Here is a 26,304-nt window from a genome sequence, read left to right as displayed (position 1 = left end):
CAGGGAATTGTAGAGAGAACACAGTTACCCCAAGCCCTTTCTTCAGGCTAAACAATCTCAGTTCCCTCAGCCATTGGGACACCTTCTTTATCCAGTCTTCATAGAATTCTAGTATGGCATTGGTTGGAAGGCACTGTTCATCTTGTTCCAACCCCCTCACCGTGGGCAGGGACACCTTCCACCGGACCAAATGGCTCAGAGCCTCATCCACGCTGGCCTTGAACACTTCCAGGGATGGAGTATCCACAGATTCTTGGGGCTACCTGTGCCAGTTCCTCACCACCCTCACAGTGAAGAATTTGTTCCTAATTTCTAATCTAAACCTATGTCCTCTCAGTTTATGTGTTCTGTCACTACATTCCCTTGTGCAAAGTCCCTTTTCACCCTTCTTGTAGGCCCCCTTCAGGAACTGGAAGGCTGCTCTAATGTCACCTCAGAGTCTTCTCCAGGCTGAACAACCCCCAGTTTCTTAGTTTGTCTTCATGGGAGGGGTGCTCCAGGTACTGATCATTGCTCTGGATCTGCTCCAACAATCCGCAACCTTCCTGTTCTGGGGTCCTGTGCAGTGCTCTGAGTGGGGTATCATGAAGACAGAGTAGAGGGGGAAAAGCTTCTTTTTTGGCCTATTTGCCATGCTGCTTTGGATGCAGCCCAGGATACAGCTGGCTTTCTGGATTGTGAGCACACACTGCCTGGTTATATTCTCATCTGCCAAGTCCTCACCAGGGCTGTTCTCAATCCATTCTTCTCCCAGCCTGTGCTTGTATTTGGGATTGCAAAGTGTAGGATCTTGCACCTGGCTTTGTTGAACTTCATGGGGTGTGCATGGGCCCCCTTTCTCAAGCCTCATGTGTCCCCTCTGGATGGCATCCCTTTCCTCCAGCCTGTCAACAGGGTCGCACAATTTGGTGTCACCAGCAAGCTTGCCAAAGGTGTGCTCAATCCCACTGTCCATGTTGCCAGTAAAGATGTTAAATAGTGCCAGTCCCAGTGCCAAGCTGTGAGGAAAGCCACTCATTGCTGATCTCCACTTGGGAATTGAGACATCAAACACAATTCTTTGAGTGCAACCATCCAGCTAATTCCTTATCCACTGAGTGGTCCATCCATCAAATCCATGCCTCTCTAGTAAAGAGACACAGATGTTGTGTGTGACAGCATCAAATGTTCTGCACAGGTCCTCATAGCTGACATCAGTTACTCCTCCCTCACCTGCCACCACTGTGGCCTCTTCACAGAAGGCCACCAAATTTGTCAGGCACAATTTTCCCTTGGTGTAGGCATGTTGACTGTCATCATCACCTTATTTTCCATGTGCCTTAGTATAGTTTCCAGGAAGATCCACTCCCTAACCCTGCTGGGGGCAGAGGTGTGACTGACTAGCCTGCAGTTCATTTTTTTCTTTTTAAAAATGGAGGTTGTAGTTACCCTTGTCCAGTCAGTAAGAGCTTCACCGGACTACCATGACTTCTCAAATAAGATGAATAATGGCTTAGAATCTTCATTCACCTGAGGACCCATGGATGCATCTCATCAGGTCCCATGGACTTGTGCAACTTCAGGTTCCTTAGATGGTCTCAAATCTGATATCCCTCAGTGGGTAGTTCTTCGTTCTCCCAATCCTTAGCTTTGCCTTCTGTGATTTGGGTAGGGTGGCTGGAGCATTACTAGTGAAGACAAAAATAGTCCTTGACTCCTCATAGTTTTCCATATATGAGAGATACTCTCTTAAGAGGATAATTATTCTAATACTGTACAAGACAAATTTGAGACACTTTCATATTTACCAGATTCTCTGACCATTGCTTTTACTATTTAAGAACTGTTTTATTATTTTATGCTCAGTACTGTGGCAAGTGAAAGGATTAAAGCAAAAATGCAAGTAGCAAGAAGACCAGACCCCTTGTTGTAGTTTTTCTTTTATATTTTGTGAAACAAGGAGGGCAAGCAAATAATTTCAGATTTTTTTTTATTTAATAATTTTTAAAGCTGTTTATCTTCACAAACCTATCCATTCACCAAATGAAATAAAACCATGGCACAGTAGTAGTGATGCCACTGGTGCAAACCACAAGAGTGATACGCTCTGCTTACGTGTGTTGATATTCAGCTGTTTAATGAGACTAATTTAACTACTATGTCATCCTGAGGTTTCCAGTTTGGCTGATCATCTACCAAAAATCTCAGTCTTTTCAAGTTGCTGCCTCACTGGACAGAACGTCCCTTATTTCTAAGGGTGTGACTTGATTTCTGGCTGTTCTAAAATGCCAAATCATGTTTTTGATCTCAGATGAGCTGTTTATGTGGCTTTGTCAGTGACTTTTAGGTTTCATTGCTCCCATTCCCTCAGATTTTGGGCCATTTGTAATATTTATGAATAATTACTTTATGCCTTCATGCAGATCATTAAGAAATGTTTTGAATAGCATAGGGCTAGGAGATAATCACTGCAAGTCACCTTGAAAACCAGACATTGGATGTTTCACTGTGGGAAATTACATTTTGAAACATATCAGTTAAATGTCTCTAACATTGGTCCCATAGTGTTCTAGTTTCTTAATCAAAATGTCAGTGCTGTATCTAATGCTACATATAAATCTGGGTAAATTCCCATGTCACTATTATGACGTTCTGCTAAATTTGTAATCTCATATAAGTGTCAGGTTAGTTTGACAGAGTCAGGTTACCATAATCCAGATTTATTGGCTTTAATTACTGATTCATCTTTTATTAATCATGCACCATATTAGCTATGTATTGTATGTAAGGCTGGTGTCAGGTTTCCATGCTGATAATTGCCTGGATTACCTCATATAAAGTTGCCCTAAATGGTGACATGATGTGGTTGGGTTCCTGTAAACCTCTGTAGTTTAAACCCTCTCTGAATGTGGGTGGGTCTTTTGGCCATTAGTGCATTTTCTGAGGAGTAAAAAAGAGATTAATAGTACTGAGATCAACACCTTGGGACTTTGGAATAACCTGTCAAAGTTCTGTGCTTGTATTTTCCTGATTTTGGTTAGGCCTTTAAATTGATATACTTAATAGCAAAGAGAGATTAAAAATATTTACTTCAAATGCTTGATTGTGAAGAAAGACACACAGTAGGTGATTTACCATGGTATTTAAACATGGTAATACTGTGATACTTAAACATTTTAAACAAAACATTGTTTTTTAATATGTTTTGAGGTTCTTTCCATTCTTGCTTCAAATTATGTCAGCTCTACATTTCTTCTCGGATTCTTCTTTAGGAAACCATAACTAGATTTTTTTTACAGTTGTTCTTAAAGTAACTTCATTCTGGAGTAGATCAATTTTTCCTTTATAAAGAAATTCTATTATTCTACTTCTCAGTTCAGAAAAATCAATGATAGGTGAAAAACTGAATTATAAAATAGAATTAATTTTATACAGGGACAGAAGCTAAATAATTTATCTTGAAATATAAGTTAAAGCTTTTATAATTAAGATCTGTCCTCTTTTTTTAAAAAAAAGTGATACTTATTCACTCCTCATCAGTGTAAACACAATATTTCTACAGTAAATTGACTGATTTTTTTGTGTGCCACAGTTTGTGTCTGTATTAAAACCCATTATTAGCTTAAAAATTGCTAATATTTTTTCTGTGCTGAAATTTTCATACACATTCTGGCAAACTCAAAGGAACTCAGTTATTTTTGCTCCGTGCTGAATGGTCTCAGGAAATTTAGCTCATCTTTCCTGTATTGATACCATCATTTTTATTTGCATGTGTGGAAATGCCATAATTTTGTAAAAGATGGAACAAAAAATGTTGAAAATTATGGTTTTTTTCAAACAAATCCTTTGCTCTTTTGGATGTCATTCTTCAGTTGTTAACACTGTCAAATAGAGAAAAACACCACCACCACCACTATCCTTGTTGCTTGTTTTGTTTTTGCATCTGTAGTTCCATTCCAGGAAACCTTAGCTTGAAAACATGAGCATTAAACATGCTTTCAGTGTTTTATTCTGTCTTATGTGAGCAATTTATGTGATTGTGCTCAGCTGCTAGGTTCTCATTGCCCTTCACAACTGCCTTTTAAAAATAAGCAGTTGTTTTGAACAGAGCTTGGCATTTTCATCAATGATAGAGCTCTTGAAAAATTCTTCAGATAGTGTAGAGGCTTCATCATTTGATGAGAGGCAGTTCCAGGTGAGGTGAAAATTTGTCATGTAGTAGGAAAATTTGTCCTGTAGTAGGAATCCGAAACCATTGGAAAGACTGATAACTGTGTACTAACAAACCAACAGCTTTCCTTCAATTTGTTTGATGCCCCTGGTTTCACTGAAAGAGAAGTTAATTTTTATAAATTATCATTTCTTTATCCTCCGTGAGACAGTGAGCAGAACACAGCTTGTGTTCATCTGACCAAATCCTGGATCATTCTTGAAATAATCCCTTTGACTGTGCTGGAAGGTAGATTTTGTATTTGCAAACCAAAACGGAACATAAATTCACCTTTAATGTTTTAAAGATATTTTACTTCTAGAAATGCCTGAAAAACATGCTGACGATGCACTGCAGCAAGGAACTTACTATTCTGTACTGATGCTGTGTTGGCTGTTGTAAAAACTTAATATGGTATGATTATAGCATCCTATTTCTGCCTGATGCAGTGTTCTTTTCCTGTTATTGTAATGTTCAAATCAACCTCAGGGAGATTCCTCTTTGTCCATTACATAATTAAACTTCAGCTCACACTAGCAGGATATAGTGTGGAAGTTGCTATGTGTTCAAAAATGACAAACTAATGGAAGAAAAATCCATTGAGAACTATTAAATGTGAAAAGACTCCTTCTGGTTTATGAAATCTCTGAACAACAAATTGCTGGAGATTAGGAGCAAGTCTTTGGCAAGTACTATTTTCAATTTTTTGTTGTTTTTACCACATATTCTAGACATCTACTGTTAACTTCCTACTAAAGACAAGATCTTAGGCTGAATGGACTGCTCTATGATTTCATGTGGCGAAATTTGTGTAACCAGAAGTTCTCTTATGGAAGATGGTTATCATCAGATTGAGATAGGATAAATATGACCAATATATTTCTTATAATCCATGTGATTTCTTTTCAATTTACATTCATCCATCCATCCCAAGTCTTAGCTACACCTAGCATGAACACAATAGGTGGGTGGAATCCGAATTCAGTGTGTTGCATTTTGCTGCCATGGGAAGGAGGTGTGAGAGACTGTCACTGGCATGTCTTGTTGCCATTATATGGTCTTGAGCCTAGTGGTGAGAGCAGTGTTACAGTTATTCTATTTTTGTTAAATGTTGACCATGTTGTTTCCATGTGTTATTTGGAGGCCATTATACCATTCGTGCATTTTTTCTATTCAAGTTTTAGGAAACGGGTGAGGTATTTGGGGACCTGAACAAATTGGGAAGCAGTAATTGAAAACTATGGACAAAACAGAATTATATGAAAACCAAAGAAAGGAAGTCAACAAGACTCGGTAGAGTTAGATCCAAACTCTATCATATTTGCTCTGTCACTTGTTTCACAAATCAGACCCACATTTTCTTTCAAATGAAGCTTTTTTTGATACATATTTTTGCATGTACTCTGTCAATGTGTCTAACGTGTTCAGGGATGGTTTTTTTTGTAATTCAGTGGATTTCAGTAACACTTTGACTGAATCTTTTGTTGCTCCCTGCACATGACATTTAAACAGCATGTTACTGTCTGCAGCTGTTGCAAATTCATTGCTGATGATTGAAGCCTTGGATTTCCATTCAAGCATGCAACATGTTCCTGCAATCATAGATCAGCAATCTAATCAGATGAGGGTGATTTTGTTAGGGTACAGTATGGTTACAGAGGATTCTCTCCTCAAATGTCAGGCAGCATTTACAATGCAAGAACACAATTTCTTCATTCACACGTGGCAAGTACTGTTACTGATTTTTTAATAACTGTGTCAATTTGCTGGCTGACACACTGTGTGAGACATTCTGTTAGATCTGAAAGCTGCCGTAAAATTTACCTTGGCATTAAATCTGTTTCCCACCTATAGTTTTCATGCTTAATGTTCTAGTCTGGGATTCTAAAATGTGAAGGCATTAGATTTTGATTAACAATTGTCTACTATATTTTTGGTCTAGCTGTTCCTAAGAAATTGTGCCTGTAACTAATTTAGGACCCGTTTGTAAATTAGAATTTGTGTTGTCTGCTTCTGTGCATGCACCTTGTGAAATTAGCTGATCTTTTACAAATCAGAACTGAGTTTAGAATAGGCATGCACTGTTTATAGGATGTGATGGTGTGAGATAATGCAGTCAATGGCATTACTTGTGAGCTTCTCTCACCAGGGGCTGCAAGGTAATTCGTATTGGAACTGCTGCAACACATTATGGGCTCTGTCTCTCATGGTTCATGCTAATGTGATGGGTAATTATCAAATAGCTGCTGTCAGAAATGCCTGAATTCTCATAGTATAGCTACCTGGAGCAAGGCCTAAGGGGTTGTATTCAGTTTGCAATATGTATTTCTAGCTCAGAGAAGTCAAGTATAAGGAAAATTTATGTTATTTTGAGTATAGAAGGCTTACATTGTAATAACAAATGTTTTCTGGATTCTATCTTCTGCCTTAATGGCCTAACTCAGAAAGATACTTAGACTATATATACCCAGCTTTAAATATACAAATACTCTGCTGAGGTTAACAATGCTCTAGGTTTTAAGCCTCTGCCCCATTTGAGACATCAATCTGAATGTGTGAATAATTGACTGGATAAATACATAAAAAACCTGCAATGAAAGTCTTGCAATTGTCATTAGAAATACTCAGTATTTTGGCCTCTTTTCTAGGAAGATGCTCAGAAGTGAAGTATTTCTGTGGGGGGTAGAATGTAAGAAAATAAAGATAGTGCAGAAGGTAATTTCACACCTGAGGAGTTGCAGCTGCACTAATCACCAAAGATTAGGAACAGGCCTGCCCTTAACAGGCCACAGCTGTGTCCAATAAGAATAAGGGTACTACAAAAGAGTGGGTGAGCTGGTTGAGGGGAGAGATGGAGTTTGTTGGCTGTGAAGAAGAAGGAGTTAGTGGTGTGAGGAACTGACCATGAGAAATCACCAAGAAGGTATGGAACTTTTGCAATAAGATGACAACATATTTCCCTTGCTATGCTACAATGAATGGTTAGAAACATGTGGTTAAAAAAACCCAAGAGCTTTTTAAGAACATGTTATCCACAATTTTGACAGTAAGAATTGTAACAGTTCGCTTTCAAATAGCTGTGAAATACTGTGTTTCATGGTACTTATATCTCCTGTTTGGTTGTACTGTACATTGTGGCAGCTCTTTGGGACTTTGTTAAATGTTTGGGGTATTCCAAAATGAAATGTATGAGTTTTTCCACTATGGCACCTAAATATATGTGGGCAAACTAAATGTGTTTATTAATTGTTCTTAGAAGCTACAGGTGGTTTAACTGATGCCAGGAAATGAGGGAAAGAATGTTCTAGTGAAAAGTATTTCCCTTCCCTTTGGTGCATAAACCTGCTTCATTCTCCTGCTGCCCCACCATTGCAACACCAGAAATGGCACAGAATTCTTCAAGTTCTATCAGACTGTTCTATAGTCATCTGCTGCACAGAAGAAATGGATATTTCTAGGGCTTATGGACTAATTACTAAGTAACTTTCCACCAAACATCGCTGTTACAGTGCTATTAGGAGGAGCTGTAATTATGTATATCTCATTCTTTACAAACAAAAATATTAGCCCCACATTAATTTGAGTTTTTAAATGGGGAAAAGTAATGAAATTTGCTGTGGAGATAGCTATCAAAGGTGCTATGACTTTTATGTGTGTTAGAGGTGGCACCCACTAACAAATTGATTTCTGGAAGCTTATTCTTAAATACTGGTAGGCAGTAGTGCATTGCTTGCAGGATCACTTACTTGTCAATAAGGATTTGTTGTGATAACTTAATTCTTGTAATTTACAGGTTTTGCTGGAGCATTTGTATTCTGTGAGAATCTTTTAACTTTTTTTTTAGCTCAAAGAAACCTGACCTAATAAATTTGTACAGTTTATTTAAACTTCGATTTAAAGTATTTTGTTTTCTAAGTAACTGTAAAAGTCATAAGTACTCCTGGAAAATATATAGTAATATATATACTGCAAAGTATGTGAACAAGAGAAGAGCTATGATGGAAAACATTTCATCCATATTATCTTCTCCCCTCACTCCACAAATAAAACCCTAACCAACCATCCCAAAAAATCATCCACAAGTTAAAGTGATAAAACTTGCAAGGTTGAAAACTCTGAAAATCAAATAAACCACATACATTAACATAACATTACAGCTGTATTTAAAGTAACACTATTTTCTCTGTTAATTTTTTTATTTAGAGATTATAAAAATGTAATATACATCAGATACTGAGTTAATTTTGAATATTTTAGCTAGTATCTTAGAATATACTTTGAATGACTTATAGAATGGTTTGGGTTGGAAGGGGTCTTAAAGATGGTCTAGTTCCAACTTCCTGCCATGAGCAGAGCTACCTTGAAGGCCTGTTTCTTAACTTGGTTTTGATAAAGCTTCTGTGACTGGGAAAAGATCAGAATGAACAGTGTGGGTTACCTAGGAGATGGCATAGTGTAGCAACAACATTTATTGTTCCGTGTTAGTTTTTTGCTTATTTTTCATGCATCTAGAGAAGGTTAGATTGTTTTTCATAGCATTAGGATTGACTTGCTGCCTGCCCAGTTTTGGACCATGATGTTTTAGGGTGTCTGTGGGTAATCACAGTTACAGCCTGGTTCAGGCTTATAGATGGATGAGAATTACACAGCTAGAACTCTTTCAGTTTCATGAAAACATTGGTATGTTACATCTGTGGTATCCAATTGTCCATGGATTTCTTTTCTCTCTAATTAAGTTCAAGAGCGAGGGAAACACCCATTGGAAAAATTGCACTCAGTGTTGCTGGTCTCCCAGCTCTCAACAAGATTAAGCCACAGCCCACATCAGTCCATGCAGAGATCTGAACAAATTTAGTTTGGAGGGAGTGTCTGCTTCTTTGGAATTAATTTCTACTGAGGGTGGTCTTTGGATACAAGTTTGGTGTTTGTGTCATATGGTCCATGGAGAAAAAGGTGCTTTAACTGTTAAGTTACTGCAAAATCACTGTTAGCACCATGACTACTGGCTTGTGACTGAGAGCAGTGCTTTTTGTCTGAAATACACCAGAATCACCAATGGGGGCAGCACACAGGGCATCTTCTTTAGGGCTTAGCTTCTTTTGCAGGTGATAATCTTGAGTGCATTGTGCCTGGGCTGTACTGTCCTGTGTTCCAGTCTCTGAGTTCAGCACTAATTAAGCATTTGGTGTGTCAGGCTGGATAAAATATTGAGCACATGAGCTAGGTATTTTTGCCTGTAGGAATGCATGTGCACACCCACCATGCTTGGAGCTGAATAAAGAGCTCTGTGTGCTCAGGAAAGAGCTAAATACAGGTTTTCTACTTTCTGTATTAATGTGTGTGTTTTCCAAGGTGTTGCTGAGGCAGATTCTATTATGGATTGGAACAAAAGTGACTGGCAGACTGCTAATCATTGTATGGTCTGGACCATCTTTTCTATGGTAGAGCCTGTTTAAGTGGTGAGGTTTATTTCCTCAGACTGGATCATAGCATGATAGTGGTTAAATGAGTAGTTAAAACTGTAAACAGGTGAAGCAAACAAGGCAAAACTATACCTGATATCTAGATATACCTTCTCTCTGAAATTTAAAGGACACAGTTTTTTATAATTGCAGGTCTGAACATTAGAATGAAGTGTATGTTTTACAGACCATTGTAATTCTCATTTTGACTACTAATTGCCCCAAAGGGATTATTTTATGTGATGTACTTGTCCAAGGTCTTCCTACCTCTCTACTACATATTCATGAATATGTAGACTGCATGATGGAAAGTTTGTTTCCAAGTTGTGAGCTTGCTGGTATTAAATGAGATAATGTCTGTACAGAAAGAACAGTAGTAAGGAAACTGTGAAGGCAGGGGTAAGCAGAGGGCAGTGTTTGGTGGGTGCTGGCTGATTAATTGCTTATGCCATCTAAGGGAGAATTTTGGAGTCTGAAAAAAGATGTCATAAATGTTATAATAGACTTGTTATGTTTGCATGAGCACAACATTGTGAAACCAAATTTGTGCTGTTGGCTCAGCTACCTCTGCAAGCCGTACCTTGGAAGTAGAGTGAAACCAGTCAGAATTTCTGTGTCTGGCTCTGCCACCACACACCTGTAAGTCAGGGTCAGCTTGAAACCCATGTATTCGCAGCCCTGGGGATTCAACAGAGTGTGTTTGAAATTCTGTGACTAAGACAATGCATGTAGACAATTGTTTTTGTTAATGTCTTTGGTAATGTGTCTTTTTTCTTTTTCTAGTATACCATTGTAAGACAATGGTTTTGGTATAGCTCAAATTATCCCTTTTGCTTACATAAAATTGAAGTAAAAATGTTTAGTAATAAGTACATACAAAAGTTGTGGGAATTCTTTTCTTTTGTTTTTCTTAAATAGATTTTTGAGGTAATTTTCAACTTTGACCATTGTAGTTTATAAAACGGATCTTACAATAAAAATAGTTTTTGAAATGTCAAATGCAGAACTTAATGTTTATTGTTTGGGGAAATCATTCAATAGTTGTTTATGCTATTTTAAAGATTCTGCTATTGTGTAAACTGGTTTTTAGTTCACATTTTCAAACTAAATCACTGTTCTTTTGGAGTGAGGTCATGAATTTCTATTAAGTTCATTTGACTAAGTATATATTTACATGCTATTTCTGTGGGTAGAAATCTGTTTAAAAGAATTGTGGAGAAGAAACTGTTTTGCAATGGAGAAGGGTAAAATGCTCCAGCCATCAATTGCCTGGCTAGTCAGAAGACTAGAGGAAATAGGACTGGGAATTAGCAGCAGTTAGGAAGATAATGTGTTTCCAGAAGTAGACAGATATGCAAAACCATGCCCCATTTAGTGCTCCTCGGAGGTCTACAAGGTCAAATATTGCTGGGAAAATTCCTCAAGCCTGAAGGCCATAGCTTATCTATAGTTAGTACATTTTCTCAGTCCCTAAAACAGGGATGGAGGCCCCAGACCTGCCTGGGTGTGCCTGCTCCTTAGCTCTGCCTGGGCCAGGTGCTGGTTGGCACCATCTAAAACGTGTCAGGGACCTTGCTAACCCTGAGACTGTATGCATGACTCTGTTCAATCACTCTAAAATGCCCTTGGATAGTCTTTAACAGCAAGCTGTTTGCTAGGGTAGATATAGCTTTATTATCTTCTGGATTTTTTAATTTAGAAAAAAAAATAGGGGTTTTTTGTGCTTGTTTTTTACAGTAAGGACAATGTAAATAGATAATGGTTTGTTAGAAAAAGCAAATTAAGTCACATTAGTAAAAACAGTCTATCAGGACTTAATCAGCATTATACTAAAGTTATGCAAACAGCCATCTACACTAGATAATATATTTATGCATTAAATTATCTTAAAGAAAGAATGTCCACATCTTTCTGGCCTTAGTAGTGCAAAATACCTTTTCAAATGTGACACTATGCTGTCATCTACTGAGAAATGGCTTCTTCTCTACTGGTATGTACATGATATATGGCTTTTCTGTTAAATGATTGTTTAACTTTATTTACTGCATTTTTCAGATTTCTTATGCTAGAAATTATAGGTAACAGTATGCAAACATAGATTTTTTTTTTCCAACAAGATTATACAGGAGCTAATTAATTTCCCACTGTGACTTATGTTTTCTAGCTCATCTTGCATATACATTGCATCTAGCTTATCTGTGTATATTGCATATAGGAAATATATTTGAAAAAAGGGTGATGATGGCATAAAACTAAATGCCAGAAAACTGTCAGTTTGCTGCAGAGACTTTAGAGATTTTGCAGTACAAGATTAGCCAAAGAGAACAGTGAATTTTGGTGGGATTCTTTTTGTGAGCTTTTTGTTTGTTTGTCCCTTCTATCCACTACATTTCCAGCAGCTCTCTGTAACTTTCAAGACCTTCTAGTAGCCTGTAAGATCCTCTGGGGAAAGCTTTTCAAGAGTTTAGACTATAGTGCCATTTTATTAGTTAGGGATTTATTCATCTCCAGAGCAACAGTGTGTACGTTTGGATTTTGTAATGTGTGAGTCATGTTAAACACTGGACATGTATTTGTATTTCTTAAGTTTGTGAGGTGTTTATGCTAGATATTACAGTTCAAATTTTGCTATTTTAAATACTGACTAAAATACTTATCTTGCCAATAAAACCTCTTTTTCTCTTTCCACAGAAGTGGAAGAAATTGTTGTTCCTTGTGTAGGGTTATATATAGGTTTTACTCAGCTGAAATGAATAGAATTAGCTAAACATATGCATAGTCCTCTTCCCTTTTGGAAGATGGCAATATGAGTCAACTATTAGCATAAGTGTATTCATGTGATTATATTTGGCATAATTGCTCCTTTTTCGGTATATCATATATTTTGGCTATTGTACAGAGTATTTTGATTACTTTTTGTTTTAAGTCTCAGTTTGTGTGCTACCACACAAATATTCCATCTGTCTTCTCAGTCCATGTAGAATAAAATATTTAAACTAGGAAACCATGGGAAAGGAAAGAATTCAAAATTTACTGAAATTAATTGTAACCCCATCAACTCTGTCAATTGAACAAACCTGAAAAAATAACTATTGGAAAAGCTTTTCAGAATTTTCTCAAATATTATTATTTAATGTGTCTTGTTCTATGTGGGTTAGACATTACCTTTGTTGGTAGGAAACAAGACCTGCTCCTTAGCATTTCTGTAGAAAGGAGAATATTAGGAGAATATTAACCCAAAAATTACAGTAGAACTCAGTTAAGACTTAAGGACAGCATAACTGTAGTTTAGCTAATAATGTAATGTCATGATGAAGAACATGCATCAGAAGAAAAGCCACAAAGTTCTGGGTGGCAAATAGAACTGAAAATTCCCCAGTGTCTGTTCAAAGAATATGCAGGAGGTGCCAAGCATTTTTTAATATTCTGAGAAGGCAAATATGCCATGTACAGAGGGAGAGAATAATATTTCTGCCCTTTCCTCCCTCTCCTGCCCTTACTGTTTCCATTGTAACTGGGCAGTGTGGGCTGGTTCATTCTCATTCATGGCCTGATCTATGGCAGGCTTTGGGAAGATGACAGAACAAACTGTCCAATTTTTCAAAGCTGAAGACACAGAGATGAAGTAAAGAGCCACTCCTGTAGTATTACAGCCTAATTCTGTCTGCCCAGTGCCATCACTTAAATACTGATGCTCCCCCTGAGGCAGCCATAGTGCTAAATGAAAGGTGTCTTAGTACTGTCTTTCAGCTGTGTTAGAGACTTGTAGATCATCTATATGTTTAATGGATGGATGTGAGGCTCTAGGACAGAGGTGATATTAGTTAAAGGCTGGAAACCTAAACCCAAAAATAACAGTCATTTTAAAAATGCCTATTGGGTTCAAAATACCTTTTTTTGAAGCTTTGAACCTATCCAGTTCCTTTGATATCAAGGCATGGATAAAATTTAAATTTTCCCGTGGTAGCATGGTCAGATGGATGTGATATAACAAATGGTTTGGGAATCTACTGTATATGTTGCAGAAGAACCATTGGTATTAACAGACTAGACTATGGAATTACTCCTGTCATATAGAATATCCAAGAAAAAGTAATAGTCAATTAAAGAAATTATGTGGATTATGGATTACTGAGGCGTTATGATTTATTAACTCTGTGGGCTTCTGAAGCTTCTTGGTGAGACTTTACAATCAAATGTCACCTGTGCAATATTTATAGTTCAAGTATAGGAGTCCTGTTTCTTGTACTTCTTAGGCTTTTTTTTTTTTTTCTGTAGTTATTTTGAAGCTTTGATCACTGTCTTTACCCTAAGTGCTTGCTAACATGGTTGGAAGATAAACAAATCACTCAAACCTGTAATTGAAAGCAACTTTTTGTGCCATAAGAAGCACAGCCTGAGGATTTGCTATCATGTAGTATTCTTAGTCTCTTCCTCCTTGAGCCCTTTTCATGGTTTTTGTTCACATAAAAATTCAAATCTGATTGCCAGAGGAAATTAAGCTCAAAGTAAAGGGTTTATTCTCTACAGGAAACACTTGATAACAAATTTAGACAGTTGGATTCTACTTTAAAAGAGGCTGAAGGGAAAGTCCTAGGAATCAGCGCTAGTGTTCAGGCTACGATGGTTATAACATATAATTGTATATACAACATATGTTGTAAGAAGCTACTCTGAAACTGAGAATTTTTCTGTGGCTCAAGTAATTCGGAGGAATTTTTCCAAAAGAATCTGTTTCATACATGCTGGTGAACGCATTCAACCCTATTTGGGTTGGGCTCTGGAGTCTGGGCTAAGTAATTTCATCATCCTGACACCTGCAGTCTTGGTTCATCCCAAAAGTTAGTGCTGATCAGAGATTGCATTGGATAAATGTGTGGATGAAAAACGTTAGGAGAGGAGAAGGGGAGAGTTTGCATTCTTTCAGAGAAAGGAATGTGTAAAGCTTTCATATTATTTTATATGAAAGCATGGCTGTTCTGATTGAAAAGTTATTTATTTAAACTATCTTACTGTATTTTTACATGCCTCATGCTGCAGTATCTGTGACCTATTAGTTAGGTATTTTTGGGGATTGGCTGTCTATAGGACCTTTGATTTGACTACAGTGTAACATTCCAGACAAAGATCAACTATAAGGACACACAATGCCCTGCAGCCTTTACTTCTTTGTCTATACCTTGAGAAAATGGGTGATAGAAGAACTGGGTTGTTCTGCATTTGTGTCATGGAAGTACTGCTACTTGAAGGAAAGACAGCAGAATTAGGGACAGAATTGTTTGAGCTCGAGTCTCCACTTGCAGAGAAACAAAGCATGTTTGTTGTGAGGTTGCCTTTAGATGAGCAAAGCAAATAAGAATTGTTGCTGATAAAAACGTGAAAAGTCATTTTCCCACAGAGTATTTTCCTGCGTGGTTGAAGTAGTATTGTGTGGGCAGCAGCAGCTAAGGGATTCCCAAGGCACTTGTGTTCTATTTTTCCACTGTGTTGTTTCTAGTAGACAAGAAAAGAAAATTGCATGATAGGTGCTACATTTCCTATTGTTTTCCTTATACAGAAAATACCTAGAAACTATAGTTTCATGCTCTATTCAGAGAGACCAGATGTCATTAAAAACTTGTACAGTTAATAACCTATCATGCCAGTTATTTTAATCTTAAATATATCTTTCTCCTCTCTTTAGATTTTAAAACAAATCAATAACTTGACAGAGTTTTAGTATGGAAAATAGAAAGGCAAGCTTTTTTTCAATCATCAATAATCTTGGTTCTATCACATCAAATGTCTGAATAAAACTGAATGGTTCTATAACTGTCCAATGGAAAAAAAAAATTGAACAATACTCCCGCTGTTCCAATGAATTGTGGAAAATGAAAGATGGGAATATTTTTCCTTTGCAAGGGTAATAAATACATCAACAGATTTGGTTTCAGCTTGATTTTTGCTCTTTTTTTATTTTTTTTAAGAATGCGGATAAAAAAGAGATTTGGGTAGGATGACAATAGTTTGTTACTATTTTCTATTCCTAAAAACATCTCGTGAAAATTATTTATGATGAGTTTTAGATGCATTTTTATGTTTCTTAACCTTGGTTTTAAGTGACTTGGTCCAAACTGAAATGCTGGATCTTGTAAAGATTCATGAGTAGTATGCATACTTCCTGTTACATAATCCTGCTACACTCAAACACTTTCCTTATCAAAGGCTTTCTGCTCAAATAATTATGCAACATATTGGTTTTGATATATTCAACTGAATAAAAGGCATGGTGAATATAAGTTCTGAAACAAAGAAGTGGAACTGTGTATTTTTAATCTTTTTCTTATATGAGCTCAATTAAAGTCAACCAAGAATTAAAAGGAGGTATTGTAAAAGATACTGACACTCCTTTCTCTAAAATATGCATCTTTCAGTCACTTGGACACATTGAGATTGCAAGTGTTATACTTGAAAAGAAAAGCAAGTCTTTAAAAATGCAGAAGGGTAGCACTTCTGCCCCTGAATGCTACTCATCTCAGAAATGTAATAATCATTTTAGAAGTTCACTCCTTCCATTCTCCATCCTTCACACAGGTCAAAGTTGATGTTTTCACCAAGCCCAAGCACTGAGTTGACAAAAGATACTCATCCTAAAGAGCTTCTATTATGAATAACAGATCTTCTTAGCCAGAGGCATTTTGAGAAGGGCAAAGGGATTCAGTCAGAAAGCAGATATTGGAAAAATGCTCATAATTCTTCTATATTTTCATGCTGCTTTTGTTTCTTGCCAAATTAAGTACATAGTACTTACAGACATTTAAATTTAATATATTAGCACTTTACTGCCTTTCTTTGCATCAGAAGTTCCTTCAACTTATCTTTGAGGTCATTTAGTTACTGGCATTTTTTTAGCAAGGTTTACTATGTACCATTTGATCTCTCTTGGAATATCAGTTTTTCTCCTTACATCCCATAAAGGCATTTCTTTTGAAGTCCACACTTTTGACTATGAATTGCCATCTCTGGAATGTTTAACAACAGGGATTCTGCAAATTTGAAAGTGGAAGGGTTGGGAAAATTTCTGTAGAAATGTAGTTGAAGTATGCTGTTATTGGTGGCATGCTTCTTTTTTCATTCTTGCTGATTTTTCTGATTCCATTTTGAATGTTTAGGTCTGAGATGAGTTACTGAGTTTTTCACAGGGTCTTCTCTTTCTAACAGGAAAACTTACTTTAAGTTTGTGGGGATTTTTTTATGGTGAGGAAATGCTGTCTGAGTGTAGTGATTATGCTTTTTAGAGATTTGTATTAATTTTTGTATGTAAATTATTGAAGTGATCAACATATTTAATAATTGCATTGAACTATTCCTAAAATCTGTGCTAAGGAACTTCAAATCCACTGTCACTTAATAACCTTGAATACTTTTCTGCTGAATCTTGATAGAACATTAGCAACTAATCAGTTGCATTATTATGCTGCTTGTAGTGATTCATGTATTTCTTTTAACATTGAAACAGACTTAAGGATCTACCTTATTCAGTTTAAATGCCGATTTAATACTATGCATAAATCTTTTCTCTTTAAAATGAGTTAACTGTTTATTTGTCCTTAACCACTGAGGTGTGAGAGCTGTATTTATCCCTTGTTTGCCTAGGAGGGGATCCACTTATCTGTGCCCAGGGGAAGCTGCATTTTTCAGTTCAGGGAAGTCAGCTGCCCTTGGGAATCATGTTTACATCAATGATATCATGATCAAGCATCGTGTTTAAGAATCACAGGATATCCAAGAGAAATGGTTTGATTTTAATTGCAATCTCAAGTAGGAGAAAAATATTCTTGAAAGGAGAGTATCTTGAAAGGATATAGCACTGATGACAGGAGCAGAGCCTAAGGTTAACTTCTCATCTATGAGTATTATAACAGTTCCAGATGAATTCCAACCATAGAGGAGACAGAAGAATTTGCTTGTTTGAAATGCAGGTAGCTATAGGAATGCTTTTGTTTTATTTATGTAGTTTTTTATCATAAACCAAACTCTATTGCAAATATTTGATATTTGGGTAATAACTTTCTCCCTTTGATCTTAACAACTGTTTAGGTGTCAATGTTTGCTTAGCAAAGCTAAGCCATGCTGAGTAGCAGTCACCAATTAAATGGTCCTAGGTGATGCTTACCAGGCTCAGTACCTGATTTGAGGTTCTTGGTAGTATTTGGTGAGGTGCATGGGGGAACTGCCATTATTTTGTGCAACATATCTTCCAGTGAGCAGAGACAGTCAAAATAGTGTTTGCTCACAGGAGAAAGTGGAGCAGGCTTGTGCATGTAATGCATTCACCAGTCTATCACAAAGTCATTTAGGACTAAGTCTTGAAGAATTGTTCTTTGGCTCTACAACCTTCCTCATAGTAGTTAGCCAGTGTAGTTCTAATGGTTTTTACTTATGTAACATTAAAAGCAGTGCCTGTTCCATATGTGAACAGTGATGTTTTAGATCTCTTTATTGTCACAGAGGTATTTCCATGGCTTGGAAAACTACTGCCTGTAGTTGTTCTGAGATGTGGGAACCTGAAAATATCTCTGGGCAGAGCTAAGCTCAGACTTTTCCAGAACATCCCAGAAGAAATATTTGATTCCACAGCTGTTCTGAAGTGAGTCTCCTTCAATCTGTCCCTAGATCTACTGAATATCTACTCAATTTTTCGGTTTCAAAAGCAAATTAATCATTATCACAGGGATGTGCCGCAGTAGCATTGAAGTTTTCTCTCTTTCATGGGGATAATTATGATGATATAGTTGAAATGAGATTAAAGTTTACTGATAATTTAAAAAAATGAAAACTACACCTTCAATAAAACATATCCATAAATGGCTTTGCTTATCAATCCTAAATAAACCTGTGTGGACAATTGAGGGGAACAGTACCATCAGGCTCTCCTGTTCTTTTGTAGCTTATTAAGAACTGGGAATAAGAAATCTTCTTGAGTTTCCTTATTTTTTCCAACTTAACCAGCACGGAATGAGAAGCAAGGGAAGGAAGGTGTGTTTTTATGTGTCTCTGTTGTACACCAGCCAAGGGTGCAGCCTATCTCGGTGGTACTTAGCCAAGACTAGTGGGTTTTTCTGACAGTGGAGTAAACTGGACTTGAGAATATATATCAAAAGGGTAAAGTCTCTTCTAGGCCTTTTTCAGACTGCCTTCCCCTGATAGTTTGTGTATGATTTTGATCTTACTTATGTTGGTTACTTGACCATATAGAAGACAGTTCAGTCATCATCAGCAGTTAGGGGTATGTAAACCCCTGGTTTGTTTGAAATGACAGAGTTTACAGAGAAATACTTTTAGTAGAATATCAAAGAAAGTTTGGGGGTGTTTTGAAAAATTTGAGCATTTTATTCTTGAGTTTTATAAAAAGGAGCTAACATTGACCATGTTTCTTTGAACCTTTTCTTCCCTTGTGCGCTTTTTATGATGTTGTGTGACACAAAAGCGATAACGGGAGTGAAGAATATGACAGAGTATGTAAGAGTGATGCCTGCTCCCTTCTCTGAATAACAATCTATCAGATACACTGCCAAAAGGAAGACATTTATAGTGTTAAATAGAATGTTCACAATTTCATGGGACCTATGCCTTTAGGCAAGAAAATGATCTAAAGGTATTCACTGCAGTAGAAGGTGACCATAAAACTGCTCACTTTTAGAACTAAGAAAAGCACTAAATTTTGTCTCTGCTTTTGCAGTAATTCCTTGACATCTTTACTCATTGCTGAACAGCAATGCTTACAATTGTCAGAATTTTTTTTGTACCTAAAACCACATGTGCAGAAAGGAGGAATAATGTGATTTATTCTATTTTAAAATATTAAAATATTAGAAATAGTAATAGTCAGATACTGGTGTAGACTGCATGAATTTTTGCTCATTCCTTCTGTGTTATTCTGTAAGGTTTGGGGATTTTTTTATTATAAAGTCAACATCATGAAAATACTGTCTCATATAACATGAGTTTAGAGACATTTTGATATCAACCTTAAGAAGTAACTACTGCTTGAATGAATTTTAGAGTTTGAGGCTAATTTAGAATGTTAGTCTTAAATTGGCTGGCTCCTAGGTCTCTACGCCTGTTCAGAGATTAACATTGGAACAGAAATGATTTGGATTATAAAATCTGGCAAATTTCCCTCCTTAGGCTTCCAAACACTGGGTGAAAGACTAAATAAAAGAACAGCTACATTTACATGCCTGGTGAAATGCAAAGCTGAAGAGTGAAAAGTGGCTACACTCCTCAGTCTTATAGCTTGCTTTTGGTAATTTCACTGCTGGAAGCAATTAAAAAGCAACTTGTGCTGATGGCTTATCTGTAGTGATAACTTCATAGGTATATACCCTGGCATAAAAAAAAAGTGTGTTAAGTCTCTGAAAAATCTGGTAGATTGAATAAATAAATACTTGTGGATTGTGTATTCATGCAATGTGCAAAACCATGCAACATAAACTTTCATATGCAGCTGGAAACTTAATTGGTTTCATGACTTTTAAAAGCTTTTAAACAGATGGAATGTGTATTACTGCAGAGAGAAAGAAATATTAAAAAAAATCTGGAAATGTAGTCCACGCTACTGCAGAACTGTCAGGCACTCAGGGCATACTGCATATTTGGTTCCAAACTTTCCCTGTACTTCTGAACTCCCAGCACAGCACTGAGGCCTCAGCTCTCCAGAGACAGACTATTGCATTGGTTGTGTAGAACTGTGCTTTGTGTGGGTTGATAGAGTTTGATTTTCTAAGGGTATACTGCTAGTCTCAACATATGTTGTGAATAACTCTTTTATTCTTTAATCTTCAGGACTACTTCTGAAAAAATACTTGACACATAATCTTGTGGGATTTTTTTTCCCTATATTTTTAATGAGCCCTCTGTTCTGTTTGTATTTAACATTAAAATTTACTGTTTCTTTAATTGCAGTTTAGTCAAGCAGGGAGTCTTTCAATGGATAGCTTTGGAAACTGGCAAGATTTTCTTTTGTTATATTAAACAGTGTTTTCACGTTCCATAATGTTCTCAATTCAGCAACACTGAAGCACATCATAAATTTAATTAGAAGGGTTTTCTTAAAGCAGTGTTTGGGCTGATAAATAGAAATATTGAGAAGTAATTTTCCTAATGATATAGCAGGAGTATTTTGGGACTGTATCACAAGACTCTTGACTATTTTTCCCTTTCCATTTGTCTTTCCCTGGAATAAGAGCTGCATAACTTTATTTACCTTCTTCATTAAGTAGCTTTCATGACAAGAACCATCATGAGGTATTATCAAAAGCAATTAGAATCTCCAAACAGGTCCTCATTAGGGACAAAAAGACACCTAAATCTATTTCAATTGGTTCAGAGTTTAATACCTTTATTGCTCTTTTTGTGATCTAAATATGTTTTGATTATCTTGAGTAAGTACTTCTATCAAAAACTTTTTTTGTATGTTTCCTTGCCCATAGTTTACCTGTTCTGGAATTGTGATTTGTCAATATTCTTATAGTTGTATGCAGAAGATGTACTGAAGCAAAGAAATATATATCTTCTGCACTGAAATAAATCCTTCTTAACATTTAATTCAAACAAAATAAATTCAAATTAAAGGGCAAAGAAACTTAAGCTCCAAAACCTATTAGCAAATAATGCAAAGATTAATGGATACATTTTTAAAGGTTGAAAATAAATTGAAGTTACAGATTGGTTAAGGTTATCATCTATTCCGGATGAATGTGTACTTCCATTGACTCATTTCAAGCTGAAATGCTTCAAGTTAATCTGATTTTTAAAAGTTGTGTGTCTATCTGTGTCTTGAACAAAAGCAAAAACTTGGGAAGTCTGAAGTCTTGTCTAAGAATGACTTTAAGCATATTTTCTTGCCAGGGACTACTTCCTTCCTTATGAAACAGGACACAAAGATAGTTTAGCTGTATAGAAATGTGTACTGGTGACTTATTTCAAAAGACTTGTGAGCAATTTCTTTAAAGAATAGGCTTGCCTTTACACTGTGCTCTTGCCACATGGTTCTCCTAAACTGCTGCTGAGACATGCATCAGACATTGTGCCCTTCACTTGCTGTGGGGAATGAATATGTTGGTGAATCTGTTGCATATGTCAGCACTTCTGTGACAAACAGGAGTGACTAACCTAGGAGGAAGGTTACATTAATACTTCTCATGTCCCAGTTGCCAGAGTCCACCTTAGAGTGGCATGATACTATATTTGTCTATATGGTACTATATAGCATAGTACTATACTATATGGTACTATATAGCATAGTACTATATTTGCCTTATGTAGAAATACACAATATAGCTAAATTATCATCACCACTGAGAAAAAAAAGAAAACCCAGACCAGTAAATAACAGCTATTTTGCAGACAAAGAACTCCATACTGCAAGGCTGTAGGCGTTGAGAAAGTAGGAGTCTGTCTGGACTGCTTTTAGTGCAGTATTGCAGAAAATTGTGAAAAGTTTTAGAGAGGGAAAGGGGATTTTGTATTTTAAAAAACTGATTTTTTTTCATTCTCATTCACCCACATGTTCTCTTTTACTCATGCATTAGTGGGTGCTGCAATTTGTGTCCTCATTATCTAGGTGGGAGCTGGGAGTGACAATAGCAAACACCTAGCATGTCTCTTCTGTGGCTTTTGGATTGTTCCTGACGCTGAGGCCTGGATGTGACTTTTTCACTCTAAAAAAGTGGACACTAACTGTAATTTTTTTTCTTCATCCTGTCCCACCTTCAAAAGTCATTAGCAATTGCTGCTGATTTTTTCTGCCACTTTTTTTTTCTTCCCTTGCTGCAGTTTGTTTGGGGTTTTTTCCTTGTTTTCTTAGTATTTTTTTCACCAAGACCAGGTTTCTTGAGAATAAACTGTGATGTTAGTATCTTGATGTTGTCAACAATTGTCATTCTTTTATGCCTTCTTATCCTTTCTTCCAATATTTTTATACCCTTAAGTTCCAATTCACATTTATTTATACCTTGTTTTCATTACAAACCTCCACAATTTGTTACTGGAAAGAAGGTCTCATAGCAACAAAGAAATGATAAACTTTAATCTGCAGCTCCTATTGTAGGGCATGTGTCTTCAGAATGCTTTTTTTTACGGGTGCTTAGAGTGATTTGGACGCTTAGAAGAATTTCTTGTAACAAAGTCTTATCAAAGAATAGTGTGCTTCATATGGCCTTCCCTGGGGTGCGATGTGATTTTTTCACTCTAAAAAAGTGGACACTAGCTGTAATTTTTTTTCCTTCATCCTTTCCCAGCAAGGCCAGACTTCACTATTTTAGCACCAAAATTATGTGTTGTAGAGTTCAGAAAATAGTAATATCTGTAAGAAAAGATAGTGGCAATATTAATGCATATTGAAATTGGTTGGTATTTTGCCTTTGATTAGAGAAAGTCTAGATCAAATGGGGTTTTTTTGATAAATCCAGAAGATCACAGAATGTGTCACACTTATATCTTCTTTGCTAGGAAAGGTGCTAAACAGAATCCACACCTAGACTGGTATTTTTGCAAGGGATGCCTTGTAAACCTTTCCTAATGACTGTCCTCCTTTGCTGTTGGCAGTGGTGATTTGTCTGTTCTCTCAAATGTCAGTAAGCCAAAGATAAAGGAAGGACCTGAGCAGCAGGTATGTAATCTTCTCTTTATCTCTCCTTCAATATTTCAGGAGTTTTACTTTAAATGTGGAGCACACCCAACCACTGACAGTGAAACATCTGTGGCTTTGAACCTCGTTACAACAAACAGCCGCTGTATCACATGTATAACATGCACAGATATTAGGTAAGTACAACAAAAATTGTCAGAGATGTACAGTCTCAGTCTTCAGAGTACTTATCACTTCCACAGAACCTCTTTTTCTTTGCACATTTTCCTTTTTAAAGGCTGGGGTTTTTTTATCCTGGTAGCATGGTGAAAAATGGGTCATTTTTCAGGTGTGTTATTTGTTTAGCTGATAAAATTGCAGTTCATATTTTTGCACCTTAGTCATGCTGCAGGTGGAAATCTGACTGCTTTAGTTCTAACTAAAACTTTGAGAGCTCAAGATATGCTATCTTGAGTGTAGATATTTTCTGCTAATATGTATTCAAGAACCTGGGAAAGAGCTGGATTTTTGAGGGGTCAGGCTGCTCCTGAAGAAATTAACTTCTTGGTGTTTGTTCTATAAATCGAAGTGAAATGCATCTGTTCTCATTTTTGTGTTTATGGTAATTTGAAATACTGTAATCCATCTTTGCATGTGTTATTTGAGCACATACATTCAAGAGTATCCCTTACTTGAGAATGCATGGATTAAAAACCGATTGCCTGAAAAAGACAGCTCTCATTGTAGTGAAGAATTACCTGAAACACATTTATCTACTGATTAGGAGATATTTTATATGAAAATGCAAAGAGAATTGTGAAATGGTAGTTGTTGGTCAGAAGGGAGAAATGGGAAAGGACACTTGAACTCTGTAATGATTCATATGGTGTGTGTCTTCTGGAAAGAGCTGGTTTTGGAAGCATCCTTGGTGGTATATTTACAGAACTGGTTAAGCAAAGACCAAATATCAGTCTCTGTGAAATTGGTACGACAGCATTTTGCAGCAAGGGTGCGGACTCAGGTACTCAAAAGTGTCTGGTTCTCCCGTCCCTTCTAAAAATTCCCTGGGCAAGAGAATGGTTTGGCTTACTGAAGTGCAGGCCCCTAGAGCATGCCTGCACTGCTAAATAGAAGAGGGCCAAAGGCTGATCCCCAATCCCAAGCCAGATGGAAATGCCTGACAGATGTCCTGCACAGGGCTGTGTCACCTGGTGCTTCATCATAGCCAGCTTGGGTTGGTTGTGGGGCTGCAACCCAACCATTGTAGATCTACAGTGAAAGTACACTTTTTATCTAAGTAGTAAGATGGAATGGAAAAAGGTTATTCATGTCACCATATTTCTTGTGTGGGACCCAGGAAGTTACAGAGGAGCTCACTGAAGAGCAGCAAAGGGGTAAAACTTGCTGAATAGCTGAGCTTTTTGGGATAAACAGTACCTATCTCTGGGACTTGTGTCCAAAGGGTTCTCAAGAACTCTAAATATTTCTGGACTGCAGGAAAAGTTGTCCGTTCCTGAGAATTTACTATGTTTTTGTTAAATTTTCAATTAAAGAAACACAATAAGCATCCAAAAGAAACCAAAATGAAAACCCAAAACAAAAAAAAACCCACCAAGAAAACATAAGGAAAAAAAACTCATCTAAAATCCCCTTTCTGGGTAACATTAAAAGAAGCAAAATGTAAGAAATTTCTTCTGTCTCATCATGTCAAAATATTGATACACATTTTTTATGAAAAAGCTAAATATTTGAGAATGTATCCATACATTAAATTCTGATTATCTTTCAGAATTTAGGTTTATTTTTTTTAGAGCTATAAAAGTCACCCATGAATTTTTGTGTAATACTAGATGTTTGTAGGTGATACCAAAACCCAGGATACTGTTTTACCATTTTATTTTTTGTATGGAAAATCCTGCAAGTTGTTAAAATAGAATGTCACCTGTATCTTCGGGTGGATGACATAATTTTCCAATTAAAGCTGTGCAAGAAATTGCTTTAGTTTCTGCTTTTGTCTTTTACCAGTTTTAAGGAAGGTCAAATGTAAGTTTTGACCATCGGAAAGAGCAAGATCATACAATGAAAGCATTTATCAGTTATGAAAAGGTCATTGTAAAATCTTGGGCTACTTAAAAAATCTCCACTCATGTTTTTTGGGGTTTCTTTACTTTTTTTTATTTCTCCAACCTAACATTCTTGTAATATTTGTACGTAATTCCAAGAAATTGCATAAATAGTTGTAATCTTTTTACTTCAGTTAAATATTTAAGTGATTGTACTGGAAATTACTTGCTAATATGCTTATGAAGTTGAACAGCAGCATTTAGGGCACTCTGCAGTTTAGAGTATTTTGTGAAACCTACCTTCATCCTTCTGTAGCATTCATGTGAAAAAGAGGATTAACTGTATTCGGTACATTAGCTACTACTTTGTATTAGCTTCACTACAGTAAAATATGAAATTTGTGTCTGTTCTTCAAAGTAGATTTTTCTTCCTTTTTTTCTGGAAAAAACCCCAAATCAGCAACAGGACACCAAACAGGAAAAGATGACAACGAGATACTATTTGCAATTTTCTTAAGTATTTTTGTTTTCAACATAAACCATATCTCTAGGTGTTTTCATCAATTTATCATTGACAGTTAGTCCACCACAGGCAGAGTAATTAAGTTCCAAGATTTTTGGCACAGCATTTGTATGGTTTTAGCAAGGTTAGCAAAGCTTATAGAAATTTATATAAGGCAGTAGTATACTCTGCTATATGGAAAAAATACAAAGTGGAAGCAATGATAATCTGTTGCCAGTTTTTATCCTTAAGTTTACATTAGGTGCACTTAGTTTGCCTTAGGTTTATGTTTTATATAAATATTTTCATGCAAGTCTGACCACTGGAGTGAAATAGTTGGAAGCCAAATGCCCTTGCAGGGCTATGCTAAATCCATAGGCAGTATTCCATGGAGTGTAATGTCTTCCAATGTATTCTGCTTATCTGCAGCAGAGTTAGTGTGAATTGGCAGCCTTTATGCATCTTTTTTTCTATAG

General features: G+C 36.5%; 1 protein-coding gene across 1 annotated transcript in view; it reads left to right on the top strand.

Moving 5' to 3' along the window:
- PRKN (parkin RBR E3 ubiquitin protein ligase) overlaps positions 1-26,304 on the top strand; it is a 675,053-nt gene that overhangs the window by 306,441 nt on the left and 342,308 nt on the right. The window contains 1 exon segment of the mRNA XM_054279727.1: positions 23,345-23,460. Coding sequence (XP_054135702.1) covers positions 23,345-23,460 — 116 coding nt within the window.

Source organism: Melozone crissalis, unplaced genomic scaffold, assembly GCF_028551555.1.
Source record: "Melozone crissalis strain CALT ecotype California unplaced genomic scaffold, PUWL_Pcris_2 ptg000027l_1, whole genome shotgun sequence".
NCBI lineage: Eukaryota > Metazoa > Chordata > Aves > Passeriformes > Passerellidae > Melozone > Melozone crissalis.
The sequence above is the reverse complement of the archived record's forward strand: the minus strand, read 5'-3'. Positions and strand labels throughout refer to the sequence as shown.